Source organism: Muscardinus avellanarius (assembly GCF_963383645.1).
Source record: "Muscardinus avellanarius genome assembly, chromosome: 10".
Classification (NCBI taxonomy): domain Eukaryota; kingdom Metazoa; phylum Chordata; class Mammalia; order Rodentia; family Gliridae; genus Muscardinus; species Muscardinus avellanarius.
The window spans coordinates 1198045-1222079 of NC_137796.1; the positions used below are offsets into that span (position 1 = coordinate 1198045).

Genomic DNA, 24035 nt, shown 5'->3' on the forward strand with positions numbered 1-24035 from the left:
TCAGACACGGGGCCACCCACAGCCCTGTGGTGGAAGCCTCGGCAGCAGAGGGCCAGCCCAGCTCCTGCTCCCAGCACGGAGCACAGGGCAGGAAGGCACTGCGGCCCAGTACGGCCTGCCCGTGCAAGCTGCCACCCCTCGAGCGCCTCCGTCACATCACTCGGAGGAAGCAGAGTGAGGTGTCCCAGCAGGAGGCCAGCACCACCGTCCACATCTCACGTTGAGGAGAGGGCGCCCAGGGACAGCCACACGCCCGCGGTGACACAGGCGGCTGGGCCACTAGGTCAACTCCAGCGCCTGCGTGAGGTGGTGCTGCCCTGTGCAGAACTCAGTCAGCAAGCGTCCAAGTTTAACTACAGTAGTTACCCATTCTGAGGGTATATCCAAGACCTTCTGTGGACAGCACTGAATACTGCACATTTCCCCCTCCTAACTGCGATAAAAATTTAACCTAGAGACTCAGTAAACAATGAACAATAATTAATAAAGTAGAATACTTATGATGACATATCCTATTTAACTTGACACCTGTGAATTTCTGGGATGTCCCAGCTTATCTCTGGATGGCGAGGAGCAGACAGCAGCATGCCAAGCCACAGCGAGGCGAGTCTACCTCTCCAGCCTGACTCGCTGCTGCCTCCACGGCGTGGGCTTCCCCACCGCCCCGCCTGGTGCAGGCAGGCTCGGGACGCACGGCACACGTGCCCTAGACGGCGGCTGGCCTGCTGGCAGGACTGGGTGCCGACACACGACTCCATCCTCGGCTTGTTACTGTCACTCTAGCCAGAAACCAGCGATCAGGACTTCCCAACAGAAAGCACAAGGTGCAGGGCTGCCACGAGACCCAGGCACAGCCCGAGCTACTGGCCACTGCCCGATGGCGCCGAGGCCTGGACCCGGCTCGCCCATCCCGCCAGGGGAGGACCGCCGCCGCAACTGGAACAGGCAGGGAAGCGGCACTTCTAGGCTGCACAATTCCTCTGGATCTACCTTCCTCCGTCAGAGTATGTGTGTGTGCACGTGTGTGTACACGACACTAGAGATTGAGCTCAGGGGCACTCTAGCTCCAAGCTAAACCTCCAGCCCTATTTTATTTTTATTTTGGAACAGAGTCTCACTAAGTCGGTGAGTCTTCCCACTTGCTGAGGTTGTTCTTGAACCTGCAATCCTCCTGTTTCAGCCTCCCAAGTACTGGGATTACAAGCATGTGCCACCACACCTGGCTTTTTAATCATAATTTTTTTTTTCAGTATTGGGGGCATTCTACCTCTGAGCTACACCCCAGCCCTATTTTTTTTTTTTACTCTATTTTTTGAAACAAGTCTAAGTTGTTGAGGGCCTCTCTAGTAGCTGAGGCCGGCCTCAAACCTGCGATCCTCCTGTCTCAACCTCCCCAAGTGCTGGGATTACAGGTATGCACCACCACACCTGGCTCCTCCATCATAATTTTTAAACACCAGCACTGAACATCTGAGGAGCACAAACAACACAGACAGCACTTACAGAGAAGACAGCCACCACTGCCATGCTGCGGGACTGCAGGGACAAGCCTCAGGCATCTCCAGCTCCTGGTAGGAGCAGAGGGGAAGGAGCAACACACGCCTTCTGGGCTTTGAGAACGCAGTGGAAGCCCTGGAGCTTGCGGGCAGCACAGGGGGTGCAGCCCAGCCACAGGCCCCGGGAGCGAGGAGCAGCGACTGCGAGGGGTGGCACTGCGGCCCCAAGGCTGGCCTCGGGACTTGCTTGTGGCTGCTCTTGCCAGAGCACGGGCGAGTGAAAGCCACTGGATATGTGGGCACCAGAGATTAAAACCGGAGCCTAACACCTGCCACTAAACTACCCACCCCGGCCTCTCTCGTAAGGGAAGAAGAGGTGGAGCATCTCTTACGCTGCATCTCTGACATCTCTTGGGACCCGAGAGTTCCAGTCTCGGAAAACTTCATTTTCTTTGTCCAACTCCCGCTCGTCCTCACCAATGGTCATCGTGAACCTTTTCTCTTCAAAGTCAGGCTCCTGTTCCTTCCGAATGGTTGCCTTTTTTAAAACCTACCATTGGAGGGAGAGAGAAGGCAAGGCGAGTCACGACACTCAGAGCCGCTGTTGGAAGCACAGAGCCCGGCGGCCGGCAGGAGGCCGGGGCGACAGGGCCCCGGGGCGGCTGCGGTGCCCCTGCTCAAGCGGGCATCACGGAGCTCGCTGCTGCTTGCAGTTAGGTCTGGCCCTAGATAGAACAGGATGGGGACCCCAGAGGACAGGAGGCAGTGGGCGCACGTGCGGCTCACGTCCCCAAGGGCGCAGAGGAAGGGCTTCGTCTGCGTGTCCCTGAAGAGCGACAGAGATGCCAGCAGACGCTGGTCCCCAGATTGCCAGCTGGGCATGAGGGACCAGAGAGAGTAAGGGAAGCCTGGAACACTTGTCTCTCCAGAGATAGCAGACACCGAGCCTCGGGGATCAAGGATGGGAGCTGTGGAGTGGCAGGGACTGCCTCATGACTCTCTGGGGAGGTGGCTAGAGACAGCAAGCTGTCTTCTAGGCTACCCCAGCCACCTAAGATGGTGCGTCTGTGTCCCAGGCTAGGGCCTCCCTGGCCAATTGGGGTTTGCCTGCAACCTGGCCTGCCTCACAGAGATAGACATCATTTTTTGTTCTTTCGCTCTTAAAGGAAACACGGACATATCCCCATTGCTTCTAAGGCTTGGCCGAGTCCCCATCACTGTCGTGAATCAAGGCCAGCCCAATTGTGTGCAAGGCCCGCACTGGTGCCTCTTATCAGGGAGCTGCTGGACTGTTACCTCCTTGGCATGCCGGAGTCCTCGCTCCCAGGCGCTCTCTGTTGGGGGCTCTGGAGGGGGTGGAGGCAAAATGTCATCAACTACTGGCCCACCCTATTAAAAAACGAGAAGGGAAAGGTTGAGAAAGCAGGTAAAACTGTCAAGTCTATGAAGAAACGGGGGAGCGAAGGCACCAACTACAGCACAGGCTGGCTGCACACACCTGGCCCCCCGAGCCTCGCCACTCCCCAGGGTGAGTGGGGGGCGGAAGCGCCTGAAGGGCTGCTCTGCGGGCTTGGCAGGCAGAGTCAGTTTCCCGAGAGGCACATTAACTTGTCTTAAGCCTGAGCTCCATAGCGCCCAGGTGCCCAACGTGCTAGCAATGAGAGAAGAAGATTCACGCACCCACGGGTTGGCAGGCATCAGTGGGTGAGGTCCGAGAGGTGGGGCGCCGTTGGGCGGGAAAGGGTCGGATTTGGTGATTAGGGAGTAGTTGCCCTTGTCGTTCACTCCAGGATGTATGAACCTACAATTCATTCCCCAGGTACAGTTCCCTATGGAGACAAAAGTCAGGTCAGCAGGGTTTTCCACAGCCTAACTGCGCAAGTGCAGCTGGGGTTGGGGGACAGCAGCATCTGCTGAAGACCAAGGATGTGCCAGACAGCCAGCGAGTGCTCCCAGGTGGCCGGGCCTGCAGAGGCGCTGAGGCCGGGGCGTGAGGCCGGAAGCACACTCGCACACCACAGTCCCACGGCAGGCAGGCCTGGCCTTCCCGGGGAGGGCTCCCGATGGACCCCGGGGACGCCCGGGTCCTGTTTCAGTCACTGTAAAAAGGCCATGCGGTCAGCCCTGCACAGCTGCAGATTCCACATCCGTGGATTCGCCAGCTTCAGATCAAAAACACTCGTCTTTACACTGAACATGTAGACGTTTTTCTTGTTATTCTCTAAGCAATACTATGTATATAGTATTCACATTGCACTAGTACCAAGAAAAATTAGAGATAATTGAAGTATAAGGCCGGGCGTGGTGGCGCACGCATGTAATCCCAGCATTCAGGAGGCTGAGACCAGAGGATCACGGTTCATGGACAGCCTCAGCTACTTAGCCCTTCTGCAACTTAGTGAGATCTTGTTTCAAAAATAAAAAAGAATAAGAAATAGGGCTGTGGGTATAGCTTGGATACAGAATGCCCCAGATTCCATCCCTAGTACATTAAAAAAAAAAGAAGAAAAAAAGAATTTGTGACAAATTAAAAATACACTGGTGAGCCGGGCATGGTGGTGCACGCTTATAACCCCAGCGCTTGGGAGACAGGAGGATCGCACAGGTTTGAAGCCACCCTCGGCTACTTAGTCTCTCAGCAACTTAGTGAGACCCTGTTTCCAAATAAAGTATAAAAAAATAGGTCTGGGCCGGGCGTGGTGCTGCACGTTTGTAATCCCAGCATTCGGGAGGCTGAGACCGGAGGACTGTGGTTCGCGGACAGCTTCAGCTACTTAGTGAGGCCCTTCGCAACTTAGTGAGACCCTGTTTCAAAATAAAGAATAAAGCCGGGTGTGGTGGTGAATGCTTGTAATCCCAGCATTTGGGAGGCTGAGACCGGAGGATCGTGGTTCGAGGACAGCTTCAGCTACTTAGTGAGGCTCTCTGCAACTCAGTGAGACCCTGTTTCAAAATAAAGAATAAAAAATTGGGCAGGGGGTGTAGCTTGGAGGTCAAATGCCTCTGGGTTCCATCCCCAGACCCGCAAAACAAACAAATAAACAAACAAACAAAAAACAACTTAGGTCTGGGAGTATAGCCCAGACGTAGAAAGCCCCTGGGTTCCACCCCCAGTACCACACACACACACAAAATACACTGGCGGACAAATTAAAGCTATGATACAACAGGGCTTTTACATTTTGCTCACAAATCATCAAAAACTGATCTTCAGCAACAGAAGCCAGGATTATAAAAGAAAACCAACTGATTTCTCTGTGCAGAATGTATGCTATCCTTTAATGAGTGAAGAAGTTTATAAAATTTATTATTTTTTTTTTGGTAGTTCTTGGGGGTGGAAAACCAGGTGGTTTTCTAGCTGTGGGCTACACCCCCAGACCTATTTTTATATTTTATTTGGAAACAGGGTCTCACTGAGTTGCTGAGAGCTTCACTAAGTAGCTGAGGCTGGCTTGGAACCTACGCGATCCTCCTGTCTCAGCTGGGATTACAAGCGTGCGCCACCATGCCCAGCTTAAATTTAATTTTTAATAGGTAGCATGTGCACAGGGTTTGAAAGAAAATGACAGCACCTTAAAATTTTTTCAAGGGGTTAACATACAGCTAGATTTTAAATGACTTAAAAAATATATATTCAGTCTTAAACATGATATTCCACTTTAAAGTTTCTGCCAACAAATCATGCTTTCCCTTATGAAATCAAATAGAAATAATGATTTGGTTACTTAATAAAATAAGGCTGGGGGTGTTAGCTTGGAGGTAGAATGCCCTTGGGTTCAATCCCCAGTAACACTCACACAAAATAAACAAATTCCACACAAAATATACCGAAGCTGGGTGTGGTGGCAGAGGCCTGCAATCCAAGTACTCGGGAAGCCGAGCCAGGAAGACCGCAGATTCGAAGCCAGCCTCAGCAAGTCAGTGAGGCCCCGTCTCCATATAGAAAGTAGAACAGGGCGGGGGGTGCCTCGGAGGTGGGAAGCCCCTGGGTTTCACCCCAGCACCACACACACAAAAAGTAATCAAAGCTCACTGTAGAAAATGTGCAAGGATTTGAGAAAAGCAATACGAATACAGACCATAGCTTTTCTCCATTTTGTTTGACTTAAAATATATACTTGAACCGCGGATAAGGAGATACTATGTTTCTGTGTTTATTAAGTTTTTAAAGCAAAATAAAACTACCAAGAACGCGTCCAAGGCAAGAGGGAGGGAAGAGGCAGGTGCTGGCCCTCTAGAGGTGGGGAGGGCAGCCCCTGGCTTGGCCAGGCCCCCTCATTCTCAAAGCAGCCCCTGCTGAGAGGAGCCCTGAGGAAGAGGGCTCCAGGAAGGACACTGGCCCTGTGTAAGCCAGGCCAAGTTTCCAGCAAGGTCCAGGCGTGGTGGCGCACGCTTGCAATCCCAGCATTTTGGAAGCTGAGACAGGAAGATCATGGTTCGCGGACACCTTCAGCTTAAATCGGTGAGGCTCTCCAGAACTTGGTGGAACTGGTTCAAAATAAAGAAAAAAAAAAATAGGGCTGGGGGGTGTAGCTTGGAGGTTGAATGCCCCTGAGTTCCATCCCCAGACCAGGGGAAAAAAAAAAAAAAAAAAAGGCTGGAAGGATCCACATCAACTACTGGAAAACAGCTTGGGAATGTACTGGACTATAGAGGAACTACGGAAAGAGAAGCCCTCTTAGCTTCCATTTCCTTGACTTTCCAGCACACACATATTACTTTAATAATCTAAAAAAGCAATCTGCTAACGACAACAAAATATGGAAGCAAAAATGAGATTAAAACTTTAGAGTAGAACAGTCTTCTGCTGTATGGCTTTTTTGGGGTGCTAGAGACTCCCACATGTTAGGCAAGCACTCTACCACTGAGCTGTATCCCCAGACCCTTTCACATTTTATTTTGAGACAAGGTTTCACCAAGTTGCTTGGGCTGGCCTCAAACGTGCAATCTCCCTGTCCCAGCCTCCTGAGTAGCTGGGATTACAGATGTCCACCACGACACCCACGTGATCTTCTGCTTCTAAATTGAATTTTATTAATATACACTTATGTTGACTGATCCTGTGTATAGACAAACAGGCTTACAATTATTGTGTGAGGGCTCTACACATGACATGGAGACTAGCTGAAGGGATAAGGAGGGACAGAGGTCCTTAGGCTGGATGGGACAACATCTTTACTTCTGAATCTTCTAAGTACTAATTTTGGCACATAGGACCTTAAAGGAAAAAAAAGTCTTTTTCTTAACTATATGGTAGGTACGTCACCTAGGCTTTTATTAATCTTTATTCCTATGTAAACATTATACTATTTACATATGCGAAGTGTTTCAGGAAATACTCGTAAATACAAGGCACACACACACTATGTGGCATAGGACAACGTCTGCCTTCTATCCCAGGCCTCGAGGCCCAGGGCCAACAGTGGCTCTGCTCTACTGTGGCTTGCTCCTCACTCAACACACGGGCATTTCCCCGGCACACCATACACCTTAGTGTGTCCTTGCTTCTCCACTCCAAATAACACACCTACCAAAGGGAGCCTGCACACTCCAACTGATGCCCCAGGTGAGATGCGCGGGAGGCCCGCAGCATGGACACATCGAGGCAACCGAGGACGCAGCTGCTGTCCGCCACCCACACGTCCAGCCGCCGGGGACCCTCTCCCAGCCCGAGGAGCAGGTCAGCAAGCACACAGGCCAGGGCGCGGGGCCCCAGGCACTGTGGTTGAGTGGTTGCCGAGCCGTTGCAACACCTGCAAAGCTTCCTTACCTTCCACATGAAATACCTGCTTCACAATAGAGCCATGAGACTTTCTGACAAGGGTCTTACTTAAATGCTCCTTGGCCTCCTTTCCAGTGAGTCTGAATACCACTGAGCAGGAAACAGACTGCCAAGGTAAAATAAGGGAGGGTAAAGTGCTTCCCTGAATTGTAAAAATGGTTCGTGAAAGGAGGGAAGGACAGACACAGATGTTATAACAAGTACTGAGGGCAAACCAAAGACTCATCAATCTGTTAACAGGCCTGAAACCCAACAGGCTGCACAGCGGGCGCCAGCACCCACACACAAAGAGCTGCCGAGCCGTGCCTCTTCTCGATGCAGACAGGACAGGCCGGTCGCCAAGCACCACGGCACCTGTCCACTGGGGCTGCGCGGCTCCACGCTCAAGGAGCCGCTCGTTACGGCAGCCCCAAGAGCTGGGGACATTTCTTGGCTGTTTTTGAAACCAGCCTTAGTTATTCAGTGAGGCTCTCAGCAACTTAGTGAGACCCTGTTTCCAAATAAAATTAAAATAGGTCTGGGAGTGTGGCCAAGAGGTAGAAAGCCCCTGGGTTCCACCCTCAGTACCACCAAAAAACCAAACTACAGGCTCTCTGTAACTTTCTGGTCTCAGCACGCTAGACAACCTATTTAATGGATCATCTATATTGGTATTTGTTGTATCTCTATTAGAAACTAAAAGAAAAATCTAAACATATTTCATTAACCTATTTAAAAATAAAACAGGTGAGCTGAGAGTGGTGGCACACGCTTGTAATCCCAGTATTTGGGAGGCTGAGACAGGAGGACCACGGTTGGTGGGCAGCCTCAGCTACTTAGTGAGGACCTCTGCAACACAGTGAGACTCTTGTCTCAAAATAAATAAAAAAAATAGGAGGAGCTGGGTGTGGTGGCGCGCGCTTGTGATCCCAGTACTTGTGAGGCCGAGACAGGAGGATCGCATAGGTTCGAAGCCAGCCTCAGCAACTTAGTGAGCCCTGTTTCCAAATAAAGTATGAAACAGGTCTGGGGGTGTAGCCTGGAGGTAGAAAGCCCCTGAGTTCCATTCCCAGTAACACACACACACACACACACACACACACACACACACACACACACACACAATAGAGGTAGGGATGTAGCTCGGAGGTAGAATGGCCCTGTACCACAAAATTAAATAAATTAATTAATCAATTAAAATAAGTGTATGACAACACGTTTTCTGAAAACATGGATACTTGGTGAGAGCGGGCAGCAGCCAGCTGTCCACCTGCTGTGCTCAGTGTGGGGGTGTCCTGCCACACAGGCACAGTGGGAGGGGCCTCCCTGCCTCCCAGGCGCTCCACCCAACCCACTGGGATGGGACTCTCCCCAGGCAGGACTCTGACGCCACCTAGCGGGAACTGATTCAATTCTCGTTTCATCGCAGACAGGCTGTCTTGTTCTCTTCTCAGTGGCAGGCGCCTGTCCTTCTTGCTAAGGAGTCCGCCTCGCAGTGACACATCAGCCATTCTTCCCAATTGCCAAGGTGTGCTTTCGGGAGGCACACACCTCCCGGAGGAGCTGTCCCTGGAGCCCACGGGACCTCGGTGTGAGCAGGGGACACACACAGCTGCCCACTGAAAAGGAGTGCAGCCAGGGGTCTTACTGGGGTGTAGAAATGTTCTTCTATGGCACCTAAGTTGTACTTCCATGTTTCTTTTTTTAAAAAAGACCTGTGTCCAAGTGGAAGATTTAATTAAATTGTAGTTCTACTATAGTAGACATTAAATAAAACTGGCATTTTTACACACTGGTAGTAAATACCTTACTATCAGTAAAGCATTATATGAAAATAGCTTTAACCTGGGGCAAGTCCCTGGAAAGGACCTCTGGCGATCCACAGATCACGTTCTTTTTTTTTTTTTTTTTTAAGTACCGGGGATTGAACCCAGGGCCATTCTACCTCCACATTACACCCCAGCCCTATTACTTTTTCTTAATTTGCAAAGAGGGTCTCACTAAGTTGCTAAGGCTGGCTATAAACCTGCCGGGGGATTACAGGCATGTGCCACCACCCCTGGCTCCATGGACCACATTTTGAGGCCTACTGCTTTTTGTTTATTTTCATTTTTTGTGGCACTAGGGATTGAACCCAGGGACATTCTACTCTGAGCTCCATCCCTGACCAACTTTATTTTTACTTTAAAATAGGGTCTCACTAGGATGATGAGCGTTTCATCACTTGCTGAGGACGTCCTCAAACCTGTGATCCTCCTGTGTCAGCCTTCCACGTACTGGAATTACAAGTGTGCGCCACCACCCTTGGCTGGCCTGCTGCTTTCAACAAAAGGAAATACAGGGATCTGAATGGGGGATGAAAAACATTTCTCTAGAGAAAATCCACAGATGGACAATAAGTACAAGGTGCTTAGCACTAAACACGAAGGAGATGCACAGGAAAGGCACACGCTGTGCGGGCGTGGGGCCGCTCGTGACCCCAGCGCTTGGGAGGCTGAGACAGGAAGTCACAGGTCGCAGCCAGCCTCAGGTACTCAGTGAGGCCCTTCACAACTTAATAAGATCTTCCTTCCTTCCTTCCTTCCTTCCTTTGCAATACTGGAAGATGGAATCCAGGGGCATTCTACCTCCAAGCTATACACCCCAGCCCTATTTTCTTTATTCTTCATTTTGAAACAGGGTCTCACTAGTTGCAAAGGGCCTCACTAAGTAGTGGCTGAGGCTGTCTGCAAATTGTGATCCTCCTGTCTCAGCCTCCCAAATGCTGGGATTACAACTGTGCGCCACCACACCTGGCTTCCTCTATTCTTTATTCAAAATAAAGAATAAAAAAAAAAAAATAGGACTGTGGTGTAGCTTTGGAGGTAGAATGCCCCTGTGTTCAACCTCCAGCACTGCAAAGAAAAAGAATATGACAGCACTTTCTGTCCATTAGAAATGCTACTATGAAGGCTGGGTGTGGTGGCACACACTTATAATCCCAGGGCTTGGAAGGCTGAGACAGGAGGATCCCACAGGTTCAAAGCCAGCCTCAGCTACTTAGTGAGGCTCTCAGCAACTTAGTGAGACCATTTCCAAATAAAGTATAAAATAGGTCTTGGAATATAGCCCAGAGGTAGAAAAGCCCCTGGGTTCTACCCCCAGTACCACACACACACACAAAGGTCTGAGAATATAGCCCAGAGGTAGAAAAGCCCCTGGGTTCTACCCCCAGTACCCCCCCAACACACACACACACACACACACACACACACACACACACACACACACACACACGAAATGCTACTATGAAGCTATGCATGGTAGCTTGCAATCCCAGTACCTGAGAGGCCGGGAAAGGAGGATCAAAAGTTTGTGGCCAGTCTTAGCAACTTAAAGAGAAGCCTTCAGCAACTTAGTGAGATACTGTTTCCAAATAAAAAATAATATGGGTGGAGGTGTAACTCAGATGTAGAAAGCCCCAGGGAGCCCTTGTGTTGGCCCATGCTTGTAATCCCAGAATTGTAATCCCAGCATTCGGGAGGCTGGGAGGCTGAAACTGGAGGATCGAGGTTTCCACACAGCCTCAGCTACTTAGGCCCTCTGCAACTTCAATGAGACCCAGTTTCAAATATAAAGAATAAAAAATAGGGCAGGGGGTGTAGCTCAGAGGTAGAATGCCCCTGGGTTCCATCTCCAGATCTGCAAATAAATAAATTAAAAAAAAAAAAAAAGCAGGGTTCAAATCCCAGTAACACACACACACACACACTCCCCTACTATGAAAACTAATGTTGGATTGTACACTTACACTGTTGTGGGAACATTTCCCACTTGTACACTGTAGGTGGGAACAAAAAAAATGGTGCAGGCAATGCAGAAAACAGTGGGCAGTTCCTAAAAGAAACTGAAAGTAAAGCTGGGTGTAGATCTGGCAGAGCTCTTGCCTTGCGGGCACAAGGCCCTGGGTTTGATCCCTAGTACCCTCCACCCCGGAAAGAAAAAGTAGAACTACCATGTGACCTGTGATTTCACTCCGGTCTGTACTCAGAAGACCTGAAAGGGTCCTGAAGAACTCTTCACACATGCTCACAGCATTATTCATAATACCCAAGACGAGAGGCAAGCCAATGCACAGGGCAGATAAACACGGCCCACTCGCACGATGGCCTGGACTCAGCCTTAACAAGGAAGGAAATCCCAGCACATGCTATAACATGGGCGAGAAAGTCACAGGAGGATATTATTGTATGATTACCCTTCTGTGAGGTTCCTACAGTAGCTGGAGCTGCAGAGACAAAAGAACTCGGACGAGGAGGGCACAGACTGCGGTACCTCTGGCCACGGTAGAGTCTTGGTTCTGCAAGCCGCCATGCCTTAGCGACGCACGCGTGGCAGCACACAGATGTACTTATGAACACTGAGCTACATACTCAAAGAGGTCAACACGGCCATCCCAGGCTAAGCGTGTTTTCTGTAATTTGAGAAGAGCGCAGGGACAGAGACAAAGGGGACTTAGCCTACCAATGGCTGGGTGCCTGTTTACAGACGGACACATAAGATGCCCTAAGGAGGACGGAGCTTAAAGAAAATGCCTTTTAGCCGGGCTTGGTGGTTTCATCCTTCCCCCCACACACAAAAAGAAAATGCCCTTTGTTCCTTTGTGGAAGGAAAGCTGTGTCCTGATCCAAGAGCCTGAGAGGTAGAAGCACTTTATAAACAAAGTGTCCATCCTTTAGAACTTCTACAAGTTGTTTCTAGTACATTTTGTTGTCAAGGGCCACAAATTAAATGATTAATTAACAGATCACAACCGTCACAGAAGCATAGCCAAAACATTTTTTTGTTTTTGTTTTTGGTGGTGCTGGGGATGGAACCCAGGGGCTTTCTACCTCCGGGCTAAACTCTTAGACCTATTTTATACTTTATTTGGAAACAGGGTCTCACTAAGTTGCCGAGAGCCTCACTCAGTAGCTGAGGCTGGCTTCAAACCTGTGCGATCCTCCTGCCTCAGCCTCCCAAGCGCTGGGATTACAAGCGTGCCCACCACGCCCGGCCCAATACATTTTTAAAAAAGAATCCTCAAGCCGGGTGTGGTGGCGCACACTTGTAATCCCAGCGCTTGGGAGGCTGAGGCAGGAGGATCGCACAGGTTTGAAGCCAGCCTCAGCTACTGAGTGAGGCTCTCGGCAACTTAGTGAGACCCTATTTCCAAATAAAATATAAAATAGGAGGGAGTTGGGCGTGGTGGCACATGGTTGTAATCCTTGAAACAAGAGGATTGCGGTTCGTGGACAGCCTCAGCTACTTAGTGAGGCCCTCTGCAACTCAGTGAGACCATTTCAAAATAAAGAAAAAAAAAAAAATAGGGCAGGGGGTGTAGCTCAGAGGTCAAATACCCCTGGGTTCCATCCCAGACCTGCAAAAAAAAAAAGGGGGGGGGTCTAGGAGTATTGCTTGGAGGTAGAAAGCCTCTGGGTTTCACCCCTAATACCATCCCCCCCCCAAAAAAAAGAATCTTCAAACCCAGCATGGTGGTGCACACTTGTAATCCCAGCATTTGAGAGGTTGAGACAGGAGGATCGCGGTTCAAGGACAGCCTCAACTACTTAGTGAGGCCCTTTGTAACTCATTGAGACCCTGTTTTAAAGAATAAAAAAACAGGGCTGGGTGTGTAGCTTGGAGGTAGAATGCCCCTGGGTTCCATTTCAAGTACCCCCCCAAAAAGAATCCTCAAATTAAGATATAATTTACATACCAGGTACGGTGGCACATGCCTGTAATTCTAGTATGTGGGAGGCTGAGATAGGAGGATCAGAGGTTTGAGGTCAGCCTCAGCAACTCAGTGAGATCCTATTTCAAAATAAAAAGTAAAAAAATAAGATTGGGGCACAACTCAAATATACAATGCCCCAGGTTCGATCCCCAGTACCACAGGTGGAAAAATAAGATATAATTCACACGCCACAAAACACAATCTGCTAGGTGTGATGGCGGATGCCTGTAATCCCAGGACTCGGGAAGTACGAGACTCCTCTCAGCTCAGTGAGACCCTGATATAAAATAAAAAATAAAATCAGACTGGAGGTGTGGTCAGAGGTAGAATGGCCCTGGGTTCAATCCCTAGTAACACACACTGAATATATAAATAAAATAAAGCATACAACAGTCTGGACATGGTAGTACACGCTTGTAATCTCAGCGACTTGGAAGGCTGAGGCTGCAGGATCACAAATTTGAGACTATCCTAGGCAATTTAGCAAGACCTTGTTCTCAAGATAAAAAATAAAAAGATCTAAGCCAGGCATGGTGGCACATGTTTGCAATCTCAGAACTTGGGGGGCTGAGACAGGATTGCAGGTTCAAAGTCGGCGTCTATAATTCAGTGAAGGTCTTAGCAACTTAATGAGAGCCTGTTTCCAAATAAGAAATAATAAAATTGGATTGGGGTATAGCTGGGAGGTAGAATGCCTCTGGGTTCAATCCCTGGTACCAAAAAAAGGGGGGACTAGGGGTGTAGCTTGAGGTGGAATTCCCCTGGGTTCAATCCCAATACCACTAAATCAATCAACCAATCAATATATTAAAAAAAATAAAAAGGGTTAGGCAAGCAGCTCAATGGCAGGCGCCCCTGGACTCAACCCCCAGCACTGCCATAGGAAAAAAAGGTAAACGCATTCGTTTTTAGCAAATTCATAAAGTTGTGCAACCACCACTACGTAGCTGCAGAGCGTTCAGGGAAAACCTGTACGCATCGGCCGTCGGCTCCCACCCTCAGCCGGGGTGGTGGCTGGCCGCTCCTGCCTCCGGGCGCTCCTCTAGCTGGACAACTGTGCCAGCTCTGTGGGTTCTTCTGAGACTGAGTTTCAGGGTCCGGACACAATGCAGCAAGTGCCGGCCCTGCAGCTCATTGGGTGGATGGGGGTTTTTGCCTAGAGGTATCAATTTTTGGACATCCAGGTGGTTTTCTCATTTTGGTTTTTGTGAATCATCTTTGGGTAGACGCATGTTTGCCATCTCTCAGACAAATACCTAAAGGTAGGATTGCTGGGCTGTGTGAAAACTACCTTTTATTTCTATTTTTTAATCTTTTTTTGGTACTGGGGATTGAAGCTAGTGGCACTGTGTATCTGAGCTATACCCCAAGCCGCCGCTGCCGCTGCCGCTGACACCGCCGCCTCCCCCGCCCCTTCTTCTTATTATTATTTGTGGTGCTGGGGATTGGACCCAGGGGCACTCTCTCTTCAAGCTTCACCCTGAGCCCTGTTTTTTATTCTTTATTTTGAAACAGGATCTCACTAAGTTGCGGAGGGCCTCACTAAGTAGCTGAGCCTGGCCATGACCCTGGATCCTCCTGTTTCAGCCTCCGAAATGCTAGGATTACAAGAGTGCACCACCATGCCTGGCTGCCCCCGAGCCTTATTTTATTTTTTATTTTGAAACAGGCTCTCACTAAGTGAATGAGGGCCTTGCTAAGTGCCTGAGGCTGGACTTAAATCCACGACCCTCCTGTCTCAGTCTCCTAAGAGCTGAAATTATAGGTGTGTGACATCACACTTGGCTTATTCTTTACCTTATAAGGAATAGCCAGGCTTTTCCCAAAATGGCTGCAGTTTGCCAGGCGTGGTGGTACACGCTCGTAATCCCAGCATTTGGGAAGCTGAGACAGGAGGATCACAGTTCATGGACAGCTTCAAATACTTAGTGTGACCCTTCACAATTCAGTGAGACCCTGCTTCAAAATAAAAAATAAAACATAGGAGTGGGGGTACAGCTCGGAGATAGAATGCCCCTGGGTTCTATCCCCAGTACCAAAAAAAAAAAAAAAAAAAAAGGACTGACTCCAAAGTGGCTGCAGTTTTACATTCTCACTAACTGTGTGAGGGCTCCAGTGCCTTCTTTTCTTTGCCAATACAAGGAAACTTTGTTATACTTTTCTCTTGTTACCAAAGAGTCTTAAACCAGTTCATCTTAATTTAGCCACCAAGCTTATAAACTACAAATAAACAAAAACACTATATCCAAATAAGCTGCTCATAACTTTCTAGGTAAGTCTAAAAAGCAGATTTGATATTCCCTTTAACACTATATCAATTATGGAATTAACAAACAGGATAAGGGGGAAGGCAACTACATTTAAAATACCCCTCAAAGCTGTGCATGGTGGTGCACACTTGTAACCCCAGCTACAGGGGAGACTGAGGCAGAGGGTCGTGAGTTCAACCTGGAAAGGACAACACAATGAGTCCCTGCCTCAAAACCCAAGACAAGCTCATGTGATGGAGCATGCTGAGACAGGAGGACCACAGGTTTGAAGCCAGCCTCAGCAACTTAGTGAGGCTCTTAGCAACTTAGTAAGACCCTGTTTTCCAAACAAAATATAAAAAAATAGGCCTAGGGCTGTAGCTCAGATCTAGAAGTCCCCTGGGTTGCAACTTCAATACCAAAACAACAAACAAACAAACAAACAAACAAACAAACAAACAGCAAGATGAACGTCTAGAGCTGGGTGGTCCTGGGTGTGATGCCAGCTTAAGCGAGTCACTGATCATGCCTCGTCAATGCACTGGCCCTCACCTGCAATCTCCACCACAGAAGCCGGTGTGGCCTCACTCACCCAAACCCAAGCTCAGCACTCAGTGCAACCCGGGAGGTGTCAGGCTCCACCCAAGTGCCCGACCCATGTGACAGCCAGGGAGATAGTGTTCCTCTCCCTGCACCTAGACATCCCCAAGTCTTAGCCTGTATTTCCAGTAAAGACCTTGCGTCATTTGACAACTAGCTCAGGGGTATGAGCCCTGGTTACTGGCCCACAGCACGCGCTGTGGAAGATGGCTGTGGGCAGCCCTGGCTAACTGGCCTCGCCTCTGAGCTTCATGACCACCAGACCAGAGCACCATGTGGCCCAGTTTTTAAGTGGGGTTTTTGTGTGTGACACCGGAGACTGAACCCAGGGGCATTCTACCTCTGAGCTCCACTCCCAGCCCTATTTTTATTTTGAAACATGGTCTCTCTAAGGTTGAGGAGAGTCTTGCTACTTGCTGAGGCTGTCCTCGAATCTACAATCCTCTGTCTCAGTCACTCAAGCACTGACATTTAGAGTGGGCGCCACATTGCCTGGCTTAGCGACACTAATCTGAACTGACTATAAACAGACCTGTGCATGTGTGCACTCTGCTCCACAGCTTTAATCTAGAAGCCTGAGCTGGACTGACGCCCACTCCTCTCACAGCACTGAGGAATAGGTCTTCTGCTTCCATCTGAGTCTTCTGGAATGAGCGGAACCCGAGGCACCAAAGCGTCTAGAGGATGCAGCGCAGCGCATGGCGCCGCCCTCAGGGCTGTGCTGAGTGTCCCGGGACGCCTCTCCACAGCACGTGGCCATGGGCTCCAGGTCCACAGCCAGGTAGGCCCTCCCCGATGCCTGCACACCGGGGCCACGCACACACGCCTCTCAGATGGGCCAAGAGCACGCACCCAGAAGAGCGAGGCCGACCCACAGGGCCCAGGGCGCCTCAGCTGGGGGCCAGGGCAGAGCCCACGCTCTCCACGAGACGGGACGTTCACCCTGCTGCAGGGGCCCCTGCCCCTCCCGGCTCTCGGGCCTCTAGGGAGGAAGGTCCACAGCAGCCGCCTGCCCTCAAAGCCCCTTCCTCTGGTGTCCCAGCTGAGCTCTGGATCCAGGAGGAAGGAGCCTGGGTTGTGAAGCAGGGACTTCAAGGTACTAAAGAGAGTGAATACAGGGTATTTTGTACCTTTAACCTGGCCTCTGAGTGGTATGGAATTTGGTATTGGTGGAAGAAGAGTGGATAATGGTGTCACAACATCTGGAAAAGAAGTACAGGAAGCTCTTGTGAACTTTAGATTGCACACACAGGCTGGCCAGTGAGCAAAGTCATCTAAGGGCAAGAGAACACATCCTCCTCCCTGTCCAAGATTAGTGCTGACTAGAGGAGACAGGCGCAGATACCGCTGCAAGCGAGACACCCTTCAGACCGGGCCGCTCGCTTCCGTCCCTGAACCTCCCGAGGCGTTTAAAACAAAGAAGCCGCACTGCTCCACCACCGGGCTCTCCTGTGCCCACGTGTGGTGAGTGCAGCCTTCACAAGACTTTATCACACTGCCCGCTTCAGCCACCGAGCCCCGCAGCCTCCGGAGGCCTGCCTGAGCCATTCCAGGCTCATCCCGAGTGAAGGATGTCTTCTGGTGTCTCTTGCAGAAAGCAGGAAAGTGGTCTTCCCTCAGGCCAACGAGTGTCCGGCTCCTAGAGGCCCGCTTAGAGGAATGGCCGCAGCTGCTCTCAGTGGGGCCTGCGTGCGGGGCCTGGAGCACTGGGGCTCCCCTCCAGCAGGTGTTCAGAAAGGGCCTGCCACTTAATGCCAACACCACCGCTGCCTCCCGCGGCCGGAGCCGAGGCCACAGACAATTACCTTTCATGAAGAATCGGCAGGTGGGACGAGGCCTCACCTTCCGGTCACTGGGGTCCTTCACTTCGCCTTCTTCCAGGTCGTCATCCTGGAACAGAGGACAACCATCTTACGGGGAGGGACCGACCTACCACTGCGCCGCCTTCACCACACCGGAGACCACCAAAGCTGGGTTCCACGCTCCCACAAGACGCCTTGGCTACTTACCAAGTCACTCCAACTTCCCCAACCTGGATTCGCGCAAGGCCCACCTACCAGGCCAGGGCTACAAGGAAGAACCCCGCAGAAAACACTGGGCTAAGCACTTCACAGAGCTAGGCTGCAGTACTGCTCTCAGTTACTTAACAACTCTGCAGAAGATGGTCACACTTTGACTTTTAATATTTTGTACATTTAAACAAAACTGAGAGAGCAAAATACTTTATACTCCTTAACATTACACAATAACTTCCTCTAACATAAAAAGTCTCGGGGGAGCCGGGCGTGGGGCGCACGCTTGTAATCCCTGCGCTTGGGAGGCGGAGACAGGAGGATCGCGCAGGTTCAAAGCCAGCTGCACTGGCTTAAGAGACCCTGTTTCTAAACAAAAAAGTATAAAATAGGTCTGGGAGTGTAGCCCGGAGGTAGAAGGGCTTCCAGGAAGCCCAGAACCACCAAAAAAAAAAAAAAAAAAAGTCTTGTGGGGACATGAGGTAGCCCAGGGCAGCGATCCTCCTGGCACACACACAGGCCCTCTGCATCAGAGGCCAGTGTTCCCTGAGGGATGGGACATAGTGTAGGAATCCTAGCAGGTGCCTCTGAGGAAAACTGGAAGGAAGAGCCAGGACACGTGCCTGGGGATCTGTGGCAGAGAACCAGCAGGGTGGCCCTCTGGACCGTAGCTTGGGAGCAGGAAGGAGCCACAAGAGCAGCGTCTTCTACATTCATGCAGAGCGTGCGGCTGCCTGGAGGGCTGCCCTGGCACTCACTGCCCTTGGCTCTCAGGTGGGCCTCCCTCCCACTGCCCCGCCAGCTCACTGCTCATGTAAGGTGTCCCAGAGCGGTGGGAGTCATCTACCTGCTCAACAAGCTGCCTCTGATGAGCCAGGCCCTGGGGACACAAGTGAGCCAGCCAAGGAGGCCCTGACTGGGAGTCTCAGTTCTTGGGAGGCCAGGAAGCAAGAGAAACACTCCAAGGAGCCACGGACTGCGACTGTGCTGAGCATGGGCACCGCAGGTGGTGTGAGCCCACACCTACGAGGTCACTGCAGCCAGGTGCAGGACGGGAGGCGTCCAGGGCGCAGACTCTCAGGGGAAGTGGCCTGCTATCTGGAGGTCAGGTGTGCTCCCACGAGGGCTGAAATGACCAATCGCGGTGCCCAGAGCAAGGACCGGCCCTGCTCTGCCCTATCACAGCCCCAGCATGTTATCATGGGCATGGCACGCATCAAGGGCCCTCCAGTGGGTGCTACAGCTAAGAGCACACACCAGCAGGGGGCGCCACAGGTCAGAGGCACATCAGCAGTGGAAGAGACTCCCTCTCCTAGGCTGTAGGCCCCGGGCTGGGGTCACTTCAGAAGTACACTGTGGGGCTGAGGGAGCATCACAAAAGGGCTGCACACAGAGGCAAAACAAGAACAGCAGAATCTAGGCAGGCAAGATAGTCTAACAGGAGATCTATCCCACACGTTCTTTTGAGGAGAGACCAGCACACCACAGCGTTGTCTAGGGCTGCACAGATTCACCGATCTGCCCACTGCCCAGGCCCATACCCACAGCAGTGAGAGCTCAGTGCTGCCACCAGCACCGAGGCCCTCCACAGTCCCCAAGGAGGCCTGCCTCAGCCGATGACTTCGCCCAAACAGCTGGGCGCAAAGGACCCGGCTGGCCCCCTTAGCTGCAGGGGAAGCCCAGGGCTTTGGTCGGAGCCCTACTGTGCTCCAGGTGGGTTTAGGCAGGGCTTTTCTTTCCAAAACACCAAAGCCCCCAATTCATGGCCAGTCACAACCCACAATCTCACCCAAATTGATGAGCTTGAGTCTCATAGCATCTTTTCCCTTTGCAAACCTTGGAGTAGAGGTGAATTTCCCCAAAATAGAAGCACAGATGGCAAAACACAAGGGAAGCTGCACAAGGCCCTGCCGAGCCCCTTGTAAGGTCATACTAAGCAAGTCACTAACTTAGGAGATCATTTCCTACACTCAGCGAAAAAACAAAAGACTTAAGAGCCTAAGCTTGTAGCCCCAGAAATCAGCTCTTAAGAACCAAAGTCAGGTCCACTACATCTACAACTTTTCCCAAACTGCCCCACACAGCCAGAGCTGCCACCTGCAGACCCACCCTAAAACGACTGCTACACGAGGGCCCACATGCTGCTGGAGGAGGCGCCGATGGCCAGCCTGGGGTCAAACACCCAACAGAGAAGGGCCCCTTCCTCCTCAGGCAGCCCATCGCTGAGATGGGTCGACCACCTTCCACTAGAATGGGCAGATTTTCTTCCAAGGCACCTGGGAGAACCTGGATCATTCCAATCTGTACTGTCCCCCACTCACCAACCTTGAGCTAAATAGTTCCAAAGAATACTGCTCAGAACTTCCTCCAAACACTTAAGCTCCCTCTTTTTTTTCCTTTTTGGTGGTACTGGGTTTCCTGGAAGCCCTTCTACCTCTGGGCTACATTCCCAGACCTATTTTATATTTTATTTGGAAACAGGGTCTCTTAAGCCAGCTGAGGCTGGCTCCGAAACCAGCATGATCCTCCTGTCTCCGCGGGGATTACAAGCGTGCGCCAACCACCACGCCCGGCTCACTTAAGCTCTTTCAAGAGAATCATCTGTCATGACGCCCGACCTATCACGTCTAGGGTCACGTTACTGGCGTCCCTTCCCCTTGGCCTGAAGACCAGACTTAAAGCTGCACAGGGGCCACAGGGAAATCCCGGCAGTCAGGCTCTCTGCACGGCCTCTTTCCACTCAGTTCCCAGCATTCCTTTCTGCCCCAGCCCAAACTCGCCTTCGGCCCACCTGGAACCAAGTCCAAGGCAGCATCAGACCCGTCTACTCACATCTATCTCCCCGTCGTCAGTCTCCCCGCCGTCCTCCTCTTTCTTCCTCTCCTTGGCGGCCTCCGGGGGCTCCTTCTCTCCCACACTGTGGACTCCCGGCGCCCCCTCCTCTGTGGGAGCGCCTGCCCCCTTCTCCTCCTCCTCCTCAGCCGCTGCCTTCTCGGCCTCGTCCTCGTGGACAGCAGGAGCGGGCTCCTCGGGGACCTCCTCATCGTAGTCTAACTCATGCTCATCCAGCTCCCGGGTCACCGAGGAGGCTTCATCCCTGAGGTCACTTGTCCGGTCTTCCTCGCCATCAACCCCCTCCTCCTCACACGGGGAGCCCATTGGGCCCCTGCCCAGCTCATGAGCCTCGGAGTCCTGATCCTGGGACTTGGGCTCACTGGCTTGGTCCTCCTCATCGGAGCGATTCTCCTCTTCCTGGCTCGGTACCCTGGCTGTGTTTTCCTCATCCTCCAAATCGGAAGCCCTCCCCCCAGCTCCATCCAAATCCTGATCAGACCCACTTTCCTTTAGAATGTCATCGTCCGAAAGGGCTGGCTGCTCCTCCTCATCCTCCGGGGAGCGAGGATCCCGTTCAGGACTCTCAGCCACATCCATCGGTACCCGCGGTTCTGCAAAAGAAACAGAACATAGACTTGCAGCGTGGACCCAGGTGGAGAGTTAACCTAGTCTGCTCTCCCAGCCCATGTGCCCTCTACCTCTGACAGTGAAGCAGGACCTGCACTGTGCTCAGCCCACTCACCTGCTCCCAAAGCCACAGCCAACCTGCAAAAAGACAGGCTGACTCCATACAACCGGGAGGTGCAGGAGGTGCCCTTCAACTGACACGGCCCCAGAGAGTGAGCAGCAAGCTAAAGGCTGCAAAGGACAACTATTCGGGCCCTCAGTAAGTGACTCCTGAAAGTCAGCAGATCTCCATGATGGATCTAGACAGCCCATCGAAGGCACATGTCTGGAGACATCTAGGGGAGACTGAGGCCAGGCCAGGGCCAGTGGTTTCCAGGTTGAAAGCCTTTCCTGTTACCAAATGCAAGACTCTCCACTACTGGATTACAGACATGTGCCACCATAGGTTCAAAGCCAGCCTCAGCAATTTAGCGAGGCTCTCAGCAACCTAGCAAGACCCTGTTTCCAAGTTTAAAAAAATAAAATGGAATTAAGAATGCAGCTCAGAGGTAGAATTCCCCTAGGTACAATCCCCAGGGCAAAAAAAAAAAAAAAAAAAAAAAGTGTCATCACAGTCAAGCTGATTGATATCTCAGCAAGATCCAGAAGCAAGACGGACATGGTGGCGTACGCTTGTAATCCCAGCATTCAGGAGGCTGAGATGGGAGGATTGTGGTTCGCAGACAGCCTCAGCTACTTAGTGAGGCCCTCCACCACTTAGTGAGACCCTGTCTCAAAAGAAAGAATAAAAAACAGGGCAGGGGGTGTAGCTCGGATGTAGAATGCCCCTGGGTTCCAACCCCAAACCCGCAAATAAAATAAAATAAACCCAGAAGCAGTTTATTTACCCAAGATCACTTTGGGTTTAGAGGTAGCAAGTCACACACACACCCCCCATTCATATATACGTAGACATTTTTTTGTGGGTGATGTACTGGATGTTCAATTCAGAGTCATTCTACCCTTGAGCTACATCCCCAGCCCTTTTTAAGCTTACTTTTTTTGCAACAGAGTCTCACTAGGTTGCTGAGAGCTCACTAGGTTGCCGAAGCTATCCTAGTATCTGCAATCCTCCAGTCTCAGCCTCCCAAGTTCTTGGATTATAGGTGCACATCACCATACCTGGCATATACATACTTTATCTAAGCTATTTATATAATTTCACATTTATATATTAAAGATAAATATATCTCTTAAATTTATACTTTTTGTGGCATGGGGGAATGAACCCATGTGCTATTCCACCTCTGAGCTACACCCATAGCCATATTTTTTATTTTTATTTTGAAACAGGGTCTCTCCAAGTTAATGAGAGTTTTACTACTTGCTAAGGCTGCCCTTGAACCTGAAATCCTCCTGCCTCAGGCTCTCAAGTACTGGGATTACAAGCGTGTGCTACCACGCCTGGCTCAAATGTATACTTCTAAAAGGACAACCTGAAAGAAAAAGAAAAAAAAGCCAGGCGTGGTGGTGCACGCTTGTAATCCCAGCATTTGGGAGGCTGAGACCAGAGGATCGCAGTTTGCGGACAGCCTCGGCTACTTAATAAGGCCTTGGCAACTTAGTGAGACCTTGTTTCAAAATAAAGAATAAAAAACAGGGCAGGGGGTGTAGCTCGGAGGCCAAATGCCCCTGGGTTCCATCCCAGACCCACAAAATAAATAAATAAATAATATAAAAGAACAACCTGTTTAAAGTTAATGTACAGTTTTAAAAGTTGGTATCTAAAACTGCAGTTTTATCTATCCATTTATTAATTACCATTAGGAGAATCACTAAAATTCACTACTTTACAAAAACACAATGGCTAATAATCACATATTTATATGCCAATCAATTTTTTGTATCGATCAAAAGAAGGTGGTTTCAAGCCGGGCGTGGTGGCGCACGCTTGTAATCCCTGCGCTTGGGAGGCTGAAACAGGAGGATCGCACAGGTTCGAAGCCAGCCTCAGCTACTTAGTGAGGCTTTCAGCAACTTAGTGAGACCCTGTTTCCAAATAAAATATAAAAAAAAAAAAAGGTCTGGGAGTATAGCCCGGAGGTAGAAAGCCTCTGGGTTCCACCCCTAGTACCACAAAAAAAGTAGGTGGTTTTGCCGGGGGTAGTGGCACACGCTTGTAATCCGAGGATTCGGGAGGCTGAGACAGGAGGATCGCAGTTCGCAGCCAGCCTCAGCTATTCAGTGAGGACTTCCGCAACTCATTGTGACCTTGTTTCAAAATAAAGAATAAAAAAATAGGGCTGGGGGGGTGTAGCTTGGAATCCTATCCCTAGCTTTGTACATGTCCCTAGCTTTTTTTTTTTTTAATCACACTATGTATTTTAAAGCCTTCCCCCCACAGAAGGATAGGGACCTTTCATCTCCCCAGCTATCTGAGGGTAGCACCTGGTACCCTAGGAAGTTGGCTGGGCTAAACTGGTTCCTGAGTCATAAACTCCACACTCCACTAAAAACCTGACAAATTCCAATTCCCACATTTTATAGCAAATGGCAACCTTGGAAACAAAGTTCTCTCTTAAGTCAACTGTTATGCAAAACTAAAGGTCCTCTCAAACTAGATTACAAACCACAAATCAATATTGTGCAGAAAACACCGCCAAGCCCTCTTGGGCCTTGCAACACCATCCTGTGCAACACAGCCCATAGACTCTTGTAACC

At 50.6% G+C, this 24035-nt stretch overlaps 1 protein-coding gene across 3 annotated transcripts in view; it reads right to left on the minus strand.

Moving 5' to 3' along the window:
• ZC3H18 (zinc finger CCCH-type containing 18) overlaps positions 1–24035 on the minus strand; it is a gene marked incomplete at both ends in the record, with an annotated part of 52742 nt that overhangs the window by 24660 nt on the left and 4047 nt on the right. The window contains 6 exons of one of the 3 annotated variants that reach the window (XM_080702328.1): positions 1889–2046; positions 2793–2885; positions 3177–3325; positions 16992–17063; positions 17667–17751; positions 20706–21319. In XM_080702328.1, coding sequence (XP_080558454.1) covers positions 1889–2046; positions 2793–2885; positions 3177–3325; positions 16992–17063; positions 17667–17751; positions 20706–21305 — 1157 coding nt within the window. Of the gene's footprint in view, positions 1–1888; positions 2047–2792; positions 2886–3176; positions 3326–16991; positions 17064–17666; positions 17752–20705; positions 21320–24035 lie in introns of those variants that run through there. The other 2 variants (XM_080702329.1, XM_080702330.1) reach the window with 2 other exon arrangements.